The sequence below is a fragment of the Lutra lutra genome, chromosome 5 (assembly GCF_902655055.1).
Source record: "Lutra lutra chromosome 5, mLutLut1.2, whole genome shotgun sequence".
Classification (NCBI taxonomy): domain Eukaryota; kingdom Metazoa; phylum Chordata; class Mammalia; order Carnivora; family Mustelidae; genus Lutra; species Lutra lutra.
Window position 1 is genome coordinate 73,197,205 of NC_062282.1, and position 17,369 is coordinate 73,214,573.

General features: G+C 49.7%; 2 protein-coding genes across 2 annotated transcripts in view; one reads left to right on the forward strand and one right to left on the reverse strand.

Moving 5' to 3' along the window:
- FSTL4 (follistatin like 4) overlaps positions 1-17,369 on the reverse strand; it is a 717,149-nt gene that overhangs the window by 619,296 nt on the left and 80,484 nt on the right. The window lies entirely within an intron of this gene.
- On the forward strand, positions 8,605-9,101 carry LOC125100573 (thymosin beta-4-like). Its single transcript, XM_047730852.1, has one exon. It carries the CDS (start codon positions 8,664-8,666, stop codon positions 8,796-8,798), a length of 135 nt encoding a protein of 44 aa, XP_047586808.1. The 5' UTR covers positions 8,605-8,663; the 3' UTR covers positions 8,799-9,101.

Here is a 17,369-nt window from a genome sequence, read left to right on the forward strand (position 1 = left end):
CTCGTGTCCACAGACACTGTCTCCCTCTACCTCTCCTGAGTTCCTGGCAGGCAAGAGGCCTTCCCAGAAGCCTGCCTGTCCACCCTGAGCACGGAGCTGTGAGGCAGGTCCTAGAATTCCAGTGGGTCCCAGAAACACCTGGTGCCGTGGCTGGGGCAGCAGGAAGTCTCCCCTCCCCTCTCCCAACAGCCCCCAGCTGGAGGTGGTTGTGTGCTAGAGGCAAACTGAATGATCTCATCTCAATCCCAGGTGGTTCTGCTGGCCAGCCCTCCCCTGGCCAGCTTGTCTAGCTTCCCTGACCTTGACAACTGCAGAAAAGCTGAGAACACACATGCACACAGGCTATTCATGTTCCCTGCCTGCATTTGCTGGGGCAGTCCCACGTGGGAGTAACAAAACCCAGGACAGAGACAGGATGCACACCAAGGACCAGCAGCCTGACAGGACCCTGACCATTTAGCAAGGAGAGAAGGAGCCATGGATGTTCTGTGGCATTCATCTGACCCCTCACACCCTGACAGCCTTCTCTCTCAGCACACACCATGGCCTGCTAGGGGAAAGCCAGCATTGCAAGGGGGTCATTCCAAATAGGAGAGCAGGGGCAGCCAGGGCGAGACAGGAGCATGTAGGGGCAGTGCAGGGGGGTGGGGGAGCCACCTGATTAGGCCTGCCCCACCGAGGGAGTGACCTGGGGCCTCCTGCTTCCCCCTCCCCCTGGCCACGGCACACCTCGAAGCCGGCACTTTCTCCTTCCCCGACCAGTGGTTCCCTTTCTCCAAGTGACTGCGTGGCAGCACCTTCTTGAGGGGCTTTTAGTGGCTTTTGAAATCTAAGGCTGGAGCCGCAAATGCCGCCTCGCCAACTTGCTGGAACACTCCACCTCCCCAGAAATTTCTTCCAAAATGACTTTCTTCCACAAACAGAGTCTTCGGAGCAATGGGCCTTTTAATCAACAATTATTAAGAAGTTTTAAAAGTCACTTTTTAAAAGGCTGTCACCACGAGCCTACTCAGCTATTTTCTCTCTTCCCAAGGGACTACCTGGCAGTGCGGGAAGCTTGCACCAGCAGAAGGTGGGTGGGTGGGAGCAGCTTTCATCCATCACCCAGCGACAGGCCCCTGAACCCTGGGGGGTCCTCAGAGCACACGTCAGCAGCCCGGGCAGCACTGGCATGATTTATCACAGGCAGGACGTCCCCGTCGCCCAATCAGGTTGATCTGTTTGTTGACTTCCAAATGCTTCAGTTCCTAGGGGCCCAGGGCCTGGTCTCCCCCACCTGCACACACAGGTGCCTGCTGTCACAGCCTCCCTCACCATCTCTGGGCTGAAAGCTTCTGCACTTGCGGCTCCAGGCCCAGACCCATATACCCAGCTGCTTCTCTGGCATCTCCTCCAACTCAAAATATCCAAGACAATGGATGCACCTGTGCCTGTTTCCTCCAGAGAGGCTTCCTCCCAGCCTCCTGCACCTCAGCGGAAGGCACCACCTTCCCTGGGGCCACAGCCTTGTAATCACCCTGGTTCTCCTTCTCCTCACTGCCACACCTCCTCTGACTCCATCCAGGAGGCCCACAGCTTTCCTGCAAACCACATGGTGCCTATTCCCCCGGCCCCTCCTGGGTAGCAGCCCCTATCTCCCTGCACAGAGCCCTGGCGTCCAAACCTGCTCCCCCTCTCCCCAGTCCTTTCGCCTTCTCAAAATCCAAAAGTCAGCCGCCCTTCAGCTCTCAGCTCAACATCCCCTTCTCAAGGAAACCTCCCCACCCCAGGAGCCAGCTCAGTCCTGAATGGTCTTAACACCCCTTCTGCCTCTTTGGAGTGCATATCCCAGGCCACCGAGAAATGCATTCACCAGTGGGGTGATGGTTTTGTTTTTATTGACTATCTGACCTCCCTGCTGGTCTTTGAGGCCAGGCCTGGGCTTGTTTTGTTTGAGGCTGATCCCGGGGTCTTTTCCACAACAGGTTCTCTGTAAATATTGACAGAATAAATGCATAATTCTGCAAATCCTAGGTAGGAGGTTGCCAGGAGCCTCTCCTTTTCAAGAAGGAAAGGAAAAGGGAGAGAATTTGGACTCCTCCTGTATGGGGTCCACTTCACCATAAAACCCATGCAGCTGAGAAGTCTCATTATTCTCAAACACAGGAAGCTAGAGAGATAGAATATTGCATTTAAAAATAAGTCTATGGCAAATGCAACATAACTGAGGGGAGCAAGAAGCTTTGTAATCCCCCAGGGAAACGTCTAGGTGCTCCCACCTCATTATACCTGCTGAATGCCGGTCAGCCTTCACAGAGCTGAGGAAGGGCCCAGCTGGATGCCTGGGTACATGTGAGATGAGGCTGACCAAGCTGAAGGCTCTCACATGGCATTTCTTCTCTGTCTGGGGTCACCAGTCTCCCAGCCCAGGCCTCTTCCTGTTTTTTTGTTTTGTTTTGTTTTGTTTTGTTTTGTTTTGTTTTGTTTTGTTTTGAGTTCTGGAAATGGGTTGCTCTCGTTGCAACTGTGATTCCTTTGGGGAACCATTCGCCCTGCTTTCTAGATGGTTCTGGGGGGCCATCCATCATACTGCCCCAGCCCCAGCCTCTGACTACAGAGGTGTGCCAAGCTGAAACAATTACAGTATCACATCTCCCTAGATGTCACTGATCTATGTGGACACTTGACCCAGGAAGGTCAATCATTTCCATGTCCATATAGTCCTATATGGAAAGGAAGCTTGCTTCCCACAGACTTGCCAAGCTGGAGTCGTGTGAGCCTGGAGCTGCTAGCAGACATCATCCCTGACTGTATGAAGTGAGCCTATCTGCACTAAGAGAATAGGAGACCCAGACATGGATGAGCATCGGGGTGAGCAGGGCCAAGAGAAGGAGAAAGTGAGAGAAAGGGCATTATTTGTGTTGCTGGATCCAGCCTTGCCTGAATGCAGACCCCCTAAATTTCTCCACTACATGAGTTAGTAAACATCCCTTTTGACTCAAATGGGTTTGCCTATAATCAAGAGTCCAAATGAATATAGCCTTTATCCTCAGAAGCCCCCAAGAGAGACCCCTGTGCCTATGCATGAACTTGTCTCTTTCAACTCTATACCAAGCGCCTAAGATTACAGCTGGAGTATAAGACATGACTATGCCACAGTGATATAGAAGAGAAATCTCAGTGGTGTCTAGTCCCTGTGCCTCTCCCCAGCCCCTGGGATATACCTTCCCCTGCAGACTCTGTGTTTCCATACCCCAGACTCAGGAAGCTCTGAAGAGAAGAACTACAACGTCCATTTCCTAGGCCCAGGAGCACTTTCTGAAGTTCCAGCTGTTTTCTCCTTCTATATGGGGTAAATTCTCTGGAAGCACACCACTCAAACCTTGCCAGCATGGTCAGAAACATGGTCTTTCTGGGTGGAATAGAAATGTCCCTCTGAGCAGTGCTCCCACCCATTCTACTGTCCCAATGATATACAGCCTAATGGAATTTGCTGGAATCACCCAACAAATATTGCTAACTCCTCTTTATCTTCTGTTCTAAAAACCTGTCAAACCCATCATCTCCACCCCACAAAACAAATTTTTTGAGTCATGTAGGAAAAAACTGAAGTTGAAATGCGGTGAGGGTAGAGGCTTTTGTATTGGTGTCAGGCATCTGTAAAATCTAATGGAGCAATTCTTTGACAACATTATCTATGTTTGGCTAATTTGGTGGAGGAGACAATGTCCTCTATTGAAAAGGAAAAACAGAATGCACAGTCCTAGAAAAGCAAAGAGTTGGCCCATCATGGATAATTTGCTTCCGCTATTCATCCCACGGATAGGTACTCAATTAGAGAGACGTTCACAGGTAAATTTCCATTCATTCTTTTATTACCTCCACACATTCACTTTATCAATGAAATAGTCATTTTTTAAAAAGCTTGAAGCAGAGATGCATGTCAGTAAACAAAAGGACAGGCTTCCTTATCACAGTATATTTTATCCTGATTATTTAGTCTTCTACTCCTCAGAAAGCTCTGCGACTAATTCACTCTCTCAGTCCCCTCTTACTAATGTTTTTCCTATTAATGCAACCCAGACTGGCTCTCTGATGAACTTCGGGAGTCAACCTTTCCTGAACTCCGTGTTCAGGGGCCTGGTCCGAGGGGCGAGGCTAGCTGGAGGGGAAAGAAAGCACCCCTGATTCCGAGGAACGTGGTCAAATCAGAGGCAGGCAGCCCAAGCAATGGGACCACAAAACCCACAAATGGTCTGCCGAGGGTGGCCACACAGGACAGAGACCAGTGTCCTGGCAGCAGCAGGCGTGGCTCACCGCCCAGAGGCACAGTCAGCTGAACACCCCATGACCATGAAGAGAACTTCTCGCCGAGCTGCTTCTGCCAGAGTCAGCTCAGAGTACTGACTAAGCTCTTCCTTTGTGCAAGGTCTGGGGCTGAGTACTGAAGGCGTGAGGATGCTGCAGCCAAGGTCCTAGCCTCCAAGAAGGTGTCCTACAGGAAGAAAACAAGGGGCAGGAGCATCACCTCTCCCACAAACTCAGCTTCAAACTGGGGCTCCAACCATGGAAGGTTTTTCTTCCAGGATGATATACAACTTAAAAGATTCATGCCAAGAGGCTCATTCTGGAAAAAATCTTTCAAGCTCAGTTACGAGGAGCACAGAGGAACACACCAGGGTCTGAACACATCTCTGACATCAAGCGTCAAGGAAGCGCTTTGGTTCATGTTATGTGACTTGACTACACCACAATACCCAGATATTTGGTTAAACACTATTCTAGATGTTTCTGGGAAGGTATTTTTTAGATGAGATGAACATTGGAATCAGGGGCAGTGGCGGGGCACCTGGCTGGCTCAGTCACTGAAACATGTGACTCCTGATCTGGGGGTTTTAAGTTCAAGCCCCATATTGGGTGTAGAGATTACTTAAAAGACACACACACACACACACACACACACACACACACTTTAAAAAAATCAATCAATGAGGGGACACGCGGTCAGGCAGATTACTCTCCATGATGTGGGTGGGCCTCATCCAAACAGTTGAAGACCTGAACAGAAAAAGACTGAGATCCCCTGAGAAGAGGTGATTCTGCCCACTATAAGAAGCCTTTGGACTCGGACCTTGCAGCCTGCCAGCCAACCCTACAGATTTTGGCCTCGCCAGCTTCCATAGTCACGTGAGCCGATTGCTCAGAGTAAACATCTAGGGAGTTAAGCTCTCTCTTCAAATACAAAGCTCCATTGTAAGAGCCCCTGGAATAAAAAAAAAAAATCTGTCTTATCATCCATCGATAAGTAAGAGTAAATATACATATTCTGTTTCTAGATAATACATCATAATTTTTATTTCTTTTACTGCAAACCTGGTTTATTTCCATGCACAACAATGAGAACTAGAACACCCGATAAAAAAGGAAAGCAGTCTTCTGTCAAACAAGATCAAGATTCTTAAGTCACTGGCTCTGGGACCTACTACAATGGAAGACTTACTGTGTTGCTTACAGATGTTAAGCCTCTTTACCTGATGTTTCAGCAGGCTTTTCAAACATGTCTTCCTGTGGGGCCGACTTTTCTCATTCCTTCTGATAGCCAAGCTGGTATTCCAGATAGCTTATGTTCCTCTTGTATTTACCCAGGAACTTTCTCAGAAAGAACATATTCTGTGTGTGTGTGTGTGTGTGTGTGTGTGTGTGTGTGTGTGTGTGTGTTCTATTTCTCTGGAGAACACTGACCAATATACCAAGTGGCAGAACTCCGCATATTCTGTGGCATGTATGGTGGAAACCACCCACCCTGACCACGTCAGGACGTGAGGGAGATTCAGAGCCTACTCAGAAAGGGCTGAAGTTTCAAACCTGGGGGAACAGGGAATGGGAGCTGCAGGGGAAACCAACATGCAGGAAGGAGAACAGGCATTCCATATTTTCAACACATACATCCACCTGTCACCTCTGACTAGGGATGAGGGGCAGGATCTAGATGCTGAGTAGCTTCTAGACTCTGCTATCATTCTCATGCCTCAGAGCTGCTTGGAATAAAAGCAAACAGCATTACCTTGAGTCCAAAGCATGGGTACCAGGAAGGCATATGCCTGGGTTTGGATCCCAGGTTTGATGAAACACCAAGTGAGGAAAGCCTAGGGGCCCACCTGCAGAGCACCAGGCTTCTCACCTCCTCCTCTCCTCTGACCTGGAGAGAAACTGGCTCCTGGGGCGGCTGGGTTGGCCACACCAGGAGTATCGGCTTCCATTACCAGTTATGCTGCCCATAGATGGGGGAGTCATCGTGGGGAGAAAATGTTTATTTTTCCAAAGCAGGGCTTGGAAAAAACTGGATGAAGGAAGGCATCCTCTGTGCATAAATGAGAACAAGTACCCCCAGGTGGTCCTCCAGGCAGATGTTACCTGAAGGAGTCTAGTCCTCACAGAGCCCATCCAGGTGGGGGAAAATCCCAGGCTGGAGACAGGCCTTTTGAGGGCGCTCCAGGAAACGGTTGAGGTGTATGGGTTGTCAATCACACTCTTGCTTCATGAATATGCACAAGTGTCATGGATATTCATGAGCATCCCATCAACCTAGCAACAAGAACAGGATTCCTTTTGTTGTTAAACAGCCTCTTAATACCAAGCAGTCTGGTGGGTCAGGAGAGGAGGCTGCAAATAATGTGCACTTCTCCCCTCTCTGTTTCTTGGCCTCCTGACAGCAAAATGGGGCTAATATTTATTACTGTAGCTAAAATGCATGGCGCCTTTTAGAGGAAGCTGCTGTGTTCCAAATGCAAGCATGACCCCATGAGGGCCCTCACCACCCCCTGCTATACAGATGGAGACTGTGTTCAGATTGCACTTCTGTAAATAGAATTCTACTTCAGAGACTTTTTCTTAAAACATTCTTTTATGACTGGCTTGTATGGGGTCAAGAGGGCTCCTCACACTTTAAATGGAGGACTATTGCAATAATCAAAGCGGGTGTTCTGCAAACAGACGCTTAACCAAACAAGGGAAAGTGCAAAATTCACAGAAGCTGGTCATGCTGCCTCTTTCCCTTGGAACTCTGCTCCCTCTCTTTCCACCCGCTGACTGTTGCCCCTGAAAGCCAGTGAGAAGGCACAGTAACCAGAAAAGAGCTGTAGACCCATGAGCTCTTGAAGCAACACGGGAAATCAGAGGCCTTTGGTAAGCAAGTACAGAGGGAAAGAGAACCATAGTGTTGTCTCTTGAAGCCTCCGTGGACAGAGGGTCACGTCCTCTCACTGCAAAATGCAGACAAAACTAAGGGAGGCCCCGGTCACATACTATGACAGTGCCCGCTCACGTAGGAGTCCATCTTGTCCCTTGGTGGTAAGATGGTGTCTTTTTGTCGTGCTCCAGATGGCACTTTTTGGGAGAAACTTTTCAGTCTCCACCCTGAAGCCTGCCCACCCCCAGGTCCACCCCCAGACTTCCTGCACTCGGCATCTACAGATACCGTCTTCTCACCTCTCATCTCCCCACCCCTGCTTCTCCACCCACCAGACAATATGAACTCCTTGAAAGGAGGGGTTTCCCCGCCACACAGCCTCAAATATAGCCTTGCCAGTCACACATTGAACTTCATTTTTAAGACCTGAAATATGAAATCCTCAGCTGAGATTTTCTTTCTTAACACAGTCAAATATTTAACTTCTCCCTCAGATTCTAAACTTCTCTAAATCTTTTCGCTCACAACTAGAACACGAAATCTGGCCATCTTTAAGATGTATCCCATTTTCAATAACACAGCATGTGGCTTTCCTAACCAGCCAGGGGGCCGAGGGTTCATGGAAACCTCAGGATGAGATTCAGCGAGAATGGACAAAAGCGAGGAGCATCTCCATGACAGAACAGGCTCAAACAGACCGAAGCCATGTCACTCAACCCTGGGGTACATGTGTTAAAGTGCTGTCTCCAGTCCCGATGAGACAAGCCAATTAACTGCCACCAGACATGACTTTTGCCGTCTTGTCCTCAAACCCATCCAGGCTTGAGGGCCAGTGTGGAGCTGGGAACCAAGGAGGACACCTGCAGCTGGAAGACCAGATGTTAAGAGACCTCAGTATAAACTTTGCAGTATTAAAAAAAATAAAATAAAAAAACTGGAAAGTTAAGTGTGCTATCTTATCTGGTATCCTTCACGATGACTTTGAAAGCCTGATGGTGATGAAACAGAGTCTTCTGGAATTTTTTTCCCTCATGCCTCCTCCCAAGTCATTGAAAGAAGATGTCAAGGAAAAAGCTGGCTCTCACTCAGCTGTCCCCTGTGTGCTGTAGCACGGGGCGGGTGGGGGGGGGAACAGAGAGCCCAGAGCCTCAGGACAACTCAAACACCCCCAGAGGCAAGCCTGCCCTTCACTCCTTAGCAGCCCCACCCATGCAATGAAACCTAACAGAACCTGCAGAACAGAAGGGGGAAAGTGAATTCAGTGAAACTGCCAGAAGTGTTTGGTCTGCAGGATACACAGTAACTTCTACCTCGGTCTGCTGACTTCAAGAACCATCGTTTTGAATGGGTGGTGTCAACTCAAGTACTAAGCTCAGAGGCAAGAGGGACATTTCTTATCAGTATTTAAAACCACCTTGGAGGGGCATTTGGCGGCGGCTACTGAGCAGACCGGTCTTCCCTCGCTCATGCACCTCGCTCCGCTTCCTCTGCAACCATGTCTGACAAACCCGATATGGCTGAGATTGAGAAATTCGATAAGTCGAAATTGAAGAAGACAGAAACACAAGAGAAAAATCCACTGCCTTCAAAAGAAATGATTGAACAGGAGAAGCAAGCAGGCGAATCGTAATGAGGCTGCCCCTTTTCACATCAAAGAATGGAGAACTACTGACAACGAAGGCACCTGCCTCTCCCATCTGCCTGTCTGGCTGGCAGGGAAGGAAAAGAACTTGCATGTTGGTGAAGGAAGAAGCTGGGTGGGACGACAGGGAAATGTAGAGTAAAAAATCAAGCTGGTCCAAGGTGTCCTGCAGGCTGTAAAACGCAGTTTAATCAGAGTGCCATTTTTTTGTTCAAATGATTTTAATTATTGGAATGCACAATTTTTTTAATATGCAATAAAAAGTTTTAAAACCTGAAAAAAAAAAAAAAACCACCTTGGAGGGCAACACGGTGCTGCTGACAGTGTTTGGGGGAGGAAAGGAGAAAGTGCAGGGGTGGATGAGGGGAGGGAGTACAGGGGTGTTTCTTGCTCACCCCGAGTGCCATTTGGCATGTTCCAGCAGCCCCTCCCGGGTCTGCATTCTGCTTTCAGTAAAGTTGGTCTGGGGTTTCAGGAGTCCAAAGGAACAACGTCCACCCCTAATTGGGGAAACACCAAAATATTTTTATAAAAAACTCTATAAAGAAGTCCCAAATGATCAGGTGGCCAGATGAGACCAGGTGGCAGCACAGAAGGGATACGGGGGAAGGAGCCTGAGGCCCACGCTCATGGTGAGCATTCTGTGATGGTAAAGGGCTAAGTAAGAGGAGCATTCCCAACTTCTCTCCCTTCCTTCCCACATGGGGCTACCTGGAAAATGGAAGGTAGGGCTCACTCCTTTGCATAAGGTTCCTCCCAGGCCCGTCAGTCTCGACTTAAAGGACACCACTGGTTCCCACTCAGTCCAGAGACATGAACTGAGCCCCTGTTATCCACCAGGCTCAGAGCTAGGGTCGAGGCCCACCGTGATGCACAAAGGCAGGCTGGGGCTGCCCCTGTGGCAGTCTGGCCAGGCTGGTGATGGAGACATTTTGTAAATAATTACACGACGAGTTTCCATGCACTCACAATAGGGACAGGTGCTCCAAGCTCTAAGAGGGGCCATGTGCTTGGTAGCCACTGTCCCTCCACAGACTTGGCCAACCCTTGAGAGCAAAGAGAGCTTGGGAATCACACCTGAGGCCTTCCTCTGCATGGAGCTGCCCATGAGGGGCTTCTGGTTTCTGAGGATCTGAATCCAGGGACCACACTGACCTGGGCCTCGATTCTTGGGGTTGCCCCTCTCACACAGGACACCTAGAGGCTGGTCCAGAACCTCAAGGCTCTCAGATCCTCTGGTCATCCAGCACAAGCTGCTCAATGCCCTGTCTCCAGCCCTACATACCTCTCCTGGATGTGACAGCTATCGTGCTCGTATTTCACAAATTAACATGCTTTCCCATCACCCCATGCCAGATTAATCAGCCTCAAACATACCGTGATGTCGTCATTCCACGCCTCAAAAGTGCTACACTTAGTTTCACAGGGGCACCAGCCTACCCAGCCATGTTTCCCTTACACACCCACATAAAACCACTATTTTGGGAGACAAAAACAAGATGTTATGGAGTTCTGATGGAGGTACTTACCAACTTCCCTCATTTACCTAAATTAGACCTCTTCAGAAGTCCTTTTTCTCCTCATCCCTTGGACTCACCCACATACACACACACACACACACACACACACACACACACACACGTTCACTCCTGTCTCTAATTTGGTTTCCTACCTAGAAGGCCATCTCCCATCTTAATTCCCTGCCCTTCAAAGCTTGTTCCGGGCCTGCCTCTTCCATGAAGCTTTCCTATATTGCTCTCATAAGGCGAGACCAGGCTAAAATCCCATCCTGAACAAAACCTGCTCCCACAGCATGCCAGGAACAGCAGGAGAACTGCCCGACACATCCCCAGAGCCATGGCCTCTTCCCCACTCCAGGGACAGCAGGACCCAGGAACCCAGGAACAGCAGGAGAACTGCCCGACACATCCCCAGAGCCATGGCCTCTTCCCCACTCCAGCCTGAGGCCTCCCTGGGAGCTCCTCAAACACACTCATTGAACGGTCAGAGACAGCTCACAGAAACTGAGGCTTGGAGCTTCCAACATTGCAGGTTTATCTTCTACACCTTCAGTCAAGTATGTCTTCCCCTTTGCTCTACCTCTATGCGCTGGAAGGCCTGAAAGCACCCTCCCATTCCCTAGCTACCCCAGAACCCTGGAGGTCCTGTCCAGATCTGTACCTTTAAATGCTACATAGGTGCCCATGGCACTGCGTTCCACATCACAGGCGTGGAACTTTCCCCCAGCTCTACCCGGGGGCACAGAACAAAGACCCTCCTCCTTGTGTCCACACAGAACATCTAAAGGAATCTTTAGCTTGACTTGTCTGAATTGCATTCTTGATCCTCTCTTACTTGCCACCTTTTGCAAAATTCATCCCTCCTGAGGCTTCTCTATCTTAGTAAAGGATACCACCCTCCTCTAGCCAGCTGCTCAGGACAAAAACCCAGGGGTCATCCATGATGTCTCTCTTTCTCTCACCTTCCAGAGCCAAGCAATTAGCCACTCCAGGCAGTTCTCCCTCTCGAATCCAACCACATCTTTCCACTTCCACGGCATCAGGTGGCTCACTCACTTGCATGTCTTGCCTGGAAATACCGCCTCTGGTCTTCTGGCTTCCAGGCTCTTCTGTTGTCTGTCCTCAAAAGAGGAGCCTGAGTGATGGTTTCACTCCCTCCTCAAAGCCCTCCAGGGGCTCGCAGAATCTCCTACACTAAACCTGGAATGCCTCAATGTGGCCATAGGCCCCATGTGATCTGTCCTTGACGCTTCTCCAGTCTCAGTTCCTATCATACGGCTCCAGGTTAGTCTTGCACTCCTCAAACACACCAAGCTAGGTCAAGCCTTGGGGGCCTTCCACTAGCTGATCTGTCTGCGAAGAGCATTCAGCCTTCACATCTCCACAGGACGGGCTCCTTCTCATCCTTCAAATCTCAACTTGGATGCAATCTCCTTGGATCACCCAATTTAAAGGAGCTGCCTGCAAGCCCCCACATCACTTTCTGTCTCGCCGTCCCAGCTCTGTTCTCCATCCATGCCACTCTCACTCCCTCAAGGCATCTTATTCTTTTATTTAGGCACCTGTTTATTGTCAGCTCCCAACACTGGAGGGCGAGCTCCAGGAGGGCGGGAGCTTATCTACTGTGTCCACTGCTGCATCCCAGTGCCTAGGACAGTGCCCCACACTTACGAGGTGCTTCATAAAGGTCTAGTGGAGATTTCCTGAACTCTGTGATGTGATCGCTAGGCTGGGTTCTGCAAAGTTATACCTCTGGTCTGAACAAAGGGAAAGCATAAGCTGGGCCGGGGTTTCCAAAAGCAAGTTCATGGGAGATGCCTCCCCATGGGGCATCTCATCAATGTTCTGCTGATGGGATTTCCAGGAAGAGCAGACTCTTCCAGAGAAAAGGAGAGGTCAAGACGGCCAGAGAGCATCTCCAGCAGAGAGCCATCCTTACCTCTGGGGGAAGTCATCATCTCCCTGTCCAATAGGGGGATAGCTCACCTCCATGCTGTACAACAGAAACATAATGTAAGTCACCAATGGGAGCCACAGATGTAACTGTGAATTGTCTAGGGACCATATTTTAAAAAGGAAAAAAGAGGGCGCCTGGGTGGCTCAGTCGTTAAGCATCTGCCTTTGGCTCAGGTCATGATCCTAGAGTCATGGGATGGAGCCCCGCATCGGCCTCCCTGCCCGGCGGGAAGCCTACTTCTCCCTCTCCACTCCCCTTTCTTGTGTTCCCTTTCTCACTGTGTCTCTCACTGTCAAATAAATAAATAAAATCTTAAAAAATAATAAAATAAAATAGAAAATAAAAAGGAATAAAGAAACATGGAAAATTAAATTTAATAATATAGCTCAGTCGGTTAAGCGTCGGGCTCTTGATCTCAGCTCAAGTCATGATATCCGGTTTGTGGGATGGAGCCCCACATGGGGCTCTGCACTCATCAGGGAGTCTGCTCAAGGATTCTCTCTCCCTCTCACTCCACCCCTCCCCCCTGCTCTCCCTCTCCCTCTCTAAGGGAAAAAAAAAATATATATATATATATATACACATATATGTGTGTGTGTGTATATATGTATAGCTTATTTAACCCAATATAACAAAATATTATCATTTTAATCAATATAAAAACTTAATTGGTTATTTCACTTTCTTTCTTTGTATCCAGTCTTCAAACTCGAGCACAGATGTTACACTCACAAAACATCTCACTTTGGACTAGCCAAATCTCAAGTGCCCCACGGCCGGTGGCCGCTGTCGTGGACAGTGGAGGTTTAGAATCACTGAGCCCTTTCCCCGTGGCAGCCTGAGAAACACATTATGTCAAATGCAGAACGCATCTTGTTCTCCTGTGTTGAATCTTTTTACACAAAGACAATTTTCCTGCATTTGATTAAAACACAGAGTCTGCATTGATTTTTCTTTCTTTTCCCTAAATTTCTGTGACAGAACCCTTTGCAGGGCCTCGAATTGGCAGCATGTGTAGGAGGCGGCCCTCCCCCGCCCCAAAAGGGAAGCAGCGTTTCCCCCTGCAGCGTTGTTGTTATCAGGCTCCTGTCCTCCCAGCTCCTGGTCCACCAAGAGACTATCACCGTTTATTAACTGACTTTAATAGGGATCTGTTTCTAATAGCAGAACTAATGAGTCCTATAAACCCGTTGCAAAGGGAGAGGGTAATTCCATGGCAAAGAGAGAGGAAGCTGATTGGGAAATCTGAGAGTGTGCCAGAACCACACACCTCCCCGTGAACAAAGCCGACCCCTGCCTCCTCAGCCTCTCCTACCACAAGCTTGTTGTCCTGGGGTAAACTCCACACCACGGGGACCATGAAACCATGGGTGTCATCAACAAGGACACAGAGAGCCTGCTGAAGTGAGAAGACACAAGCTGACACTAATATTCCTCGTGCCTGCCCCTGAGAGGGAGCCCAGCGTGGGGAAGAGCAAGAAATACAACTGGATTTAATACAGGGAGCACTTCTGGGGCCGGCGAGGCCTCGGCACCAGGCTCAAACCGGGAAAGCAGGAAATGGAAGCCCAGACAAGATGTGCAGCCTTCCCTTGGGGATTGTGAGGAAGCCACACAGGATGAAAAAAAGCAAAACTTTCCAGGGTTCAGCATACAGAACACATCCTGCTTTTGGAAACCAAACTGGGCAGGGTTGGCGGTGGGGAGGGAGGGGGAGATTAACAGACAATCTTTACTCCATGCCAGGAGCCCTCGCACACCGGGGACAGCGAGACGTGCAAGCCTGGGACATGTGTCATTGGGAAGGGAATGGTGAGCCACCCACAGGAAGGCTACAGACTTCCGTCCCCCTTTCTTCTCTTTGTGACATTCTAGGGAGAGAACCCTCAGATCATTTCAAGGCACAGAAAGTGAAGCTTCCCATCATCAAAAGAGGAGGCCAGAAGGAGCTCAGTGAAAAGTCGAGGTCAGGAAAATAGTAGCCAAAGGAACTGGGTCAACAGCAGAAGTCAGGGCAGTCCGCAAGCAGGGGTCAGGGGTACATCCACTGCCAGTGTCATCTGGAAACATGGTGTGCAACAATGACAGAGTCTCCAATTACCTGGAAAAGGTAAGGTACACCCATGATGAGGAATAACTAGAGTGTCGTAAGGCGAGTTCTGTACCATATCTAAGGGACTGCATTTTCTTCTGTTTTCCTCTTATTCATCTCCTGTTGGAGATGGCTTGTTCCAGGAGCTTCTCAATCCCAGCTGCCCATGAGAACAGGGGCCAGGGCCTCACCCAGACCACCGCCATCAGAATGTCCATGCAAGAGGCCTAGATATCTGTAGGCAGTGCCAACATGTGGCCAGGGTTGAAAATGACCACTTGGGACTCCTGGGTGGCTCAGTCAGTTAAGCCGCTGCCTTCGGCTCAGGTCATGATCCCTGGGTCCTGGGATCAAGTCCCGCAGCAGGCTCCTTGCTCGGCAGGGAGCCTGCTTCTCTCTCTGCCTCCGCCTGCCACTCTGCCTGCTTGTGCGCTCACTCGATCTCTCTCTCTCTCTCTCTGACAAATAAACTCTTTTTAGAAAACGACCACTCGAAGAGACTCACATAAGACCCGTGGCTGAAGAGACAGAGAGAATATCAACTCTGGGACCAGAGAAAGGTCCAGCAAGTCAGCCACTTGTGGGGTCAAGGGCATGGTAGAATGGTGGGCTCCTCCCACGGGGATGGTTCCAGCTCTGACTCAGGCAGGCGGAGGGTAGTCTTCATTTACTCTCGACTAAATCTTAAGAGTCCAAGAGAATTAAAAGTCAAGTGCTTCCTGATTAAATTATTTCTGTGGGAAGGTGCCCACTTCCCATTTCCTAACTCAGTCTTGGAAGCCTGGAGGACGTCTACTAGCTTATTCATGTTTGAAAAGTAGACTGAGACATTCACCTGGGCTAACCCAGGTTTCAGTGGCTTACGGGAGCAGTGGACAAGAATACTTGAAGTAAGAGTATGCCCCCAAATGCAGATTATGGCATCATCGTGGGGCTGATTGCCCAGCCCGTGTGTTGTTCTATGCCAGGCTTCCCACAGTGCAGGACTTCAGGATGATCTGGCCAGCTGACTTGAAACCATACAGTCCCAGGCCCTGCCCCCAGATTTACTAAAACAGAATGTTTAGCAGTGAGGTTTAGGAATTGTATTTTTTTTAAAGATTTTATTTATTTATTTGACAGAGAGAGAGAGAGAGATCACAAGTAGGCAGAGAGAGGGGGAAGCAGGCTCACCGCTGAGCAGAGAGCCCGATGCGGGGCTCGATACCAGGAGCCTGAGATCATGACCTGAGCCGAAGGCAGAGGCTTAAACCACTGAGCCACCCAGGCACCCCAGGAATTGTATTTTTAAAATATTTTCCCAGGTACTTCTGGCACAAAGCCAGATTAGGAAACCTTTGGTCAGTGCTCCTCTCCTACCCCCAGGTAGGGAAAACCTAGCTCATTGTCCCTCACTGCAAAACTCTGAAAACTCCTTTCTGGAAAGAACACCCAGAATTGTACCTAAGGCCCCAACCCCTGCAGGGCTGGTTGTGCAATCTCAAGCATCATAGAAGCCAACAGAGCCTGACATGTGCAAAGGCCTGGAAAATCATGTCATACAAAACCTAATGAAGGGTTTGTTACCCATTTCAGAAGAGGCTGGGAGGAGGGAAGTCAGTGGGCCTCTAAGCAGCCAGAGAAATTTCCCTAGAGCCTTCGAGAACACTGGGATATGCATTCAGGGAAAGGAGAGAGCATCATCAGCAAGGTGGGAGGCATGGCAAATGCTGAGGGCAGAAATATACACCCTGGAACTGGCCCATGTGAAGGAGAAGTGTTCTCCAGAGCAGATGGGCCCCAGGGGGGATGGCTGGTGGTAGGGGAGGACCTGGCACTCTGGGTCTCTGGAGCCCTTCTGAACACACGGTCCCTGCTCCAGCTCTCCGGGACCACCCTGGGGAGAGGCAGAGCCCAGAGGAGTGTGTCAGGTGGGCCACGTTAGTGCTTAGGATGCAAGTTGTCTCAACTCTGCTGATTCAGATCCAAGGTTTGCCAAGTCTCTGACTGCTTATCATGACCCCCCTCCTAGAGATAAAGAGCCCAGGAAAAGCCATTTGCAAAGGCAATGCTGACCCAGCACTCCACCAGAGCCTGAAGGATGGCCCATTGATTAGCTCCCAGGTCGTGCAATTCTCAGATAACCCAGGATGGGGCCAGGGCCCCCGCTCCCCTCTGGAGGGTCTCAGTGAGCAAGTGCTAGGAAGTTCGGCCACTGAGCAGCCGATAAAATATTCTAGCTCTCCAAACCCCAAGGGTGTCATTCCTAGCGGAAAATAACATTATAGGCTGGTGTTAGGTCACTGGATAATTAGGTAAAATGAATGACTAACTAGACTTTATAGTTTTTTTTGTTTTGTTTTGTTTTTTTGTTGTTGTTTGTTTGTTTTTTTTTTTTTGTCAGAGAGAGAGAGGGAGAAAGCAAGCACAGGTAGACAGAGTGGTAGGCAGAGGCAGAGGGAGAAGCAGGCTTCCTGCCGAGCAAGGAGCCTGATGTGGGACTCGATCCCAGGACGCTGGGATCATGACCTGAGCCGAAGGCAGCCGCTTAACCAACTGAGCCACCCAGGCGTCCCAAATGACTAACTAGACTTTAAAAGCCACGAGAGCAACAATGGCCCAGACTGAGGCACTGACCCATCCTCACTTATCTGAGCCCCAGAGATTTAGAGAGAAGGCCAGACCACTTGTGCTCTGGGGGGCCCCAGGGAGGGCCTGGCCCTTGGTGCTTAGCTGAAGCTCTAAGCTAAACTGGGAGAGGATATTAAGACCTTCCAGGCCCCATGCAGCTCCCTGCTGCCCACAGATACCCAGGCCCAAGCCCACCCCTCACATGCCCTTTCCAGCAGCATCTCTAGCACTCCCTGGGCCAACCTGAGGAAGCAACAAACACTTCTAGAAACATACCCTCTTGTCATGTTGCTGTCCACTACCACACTATGTGCTGCTTATATTTCTATTATTCTCTCATGAAATCTTCCCAATAACCCCATAAACTTCAGTCTATTATC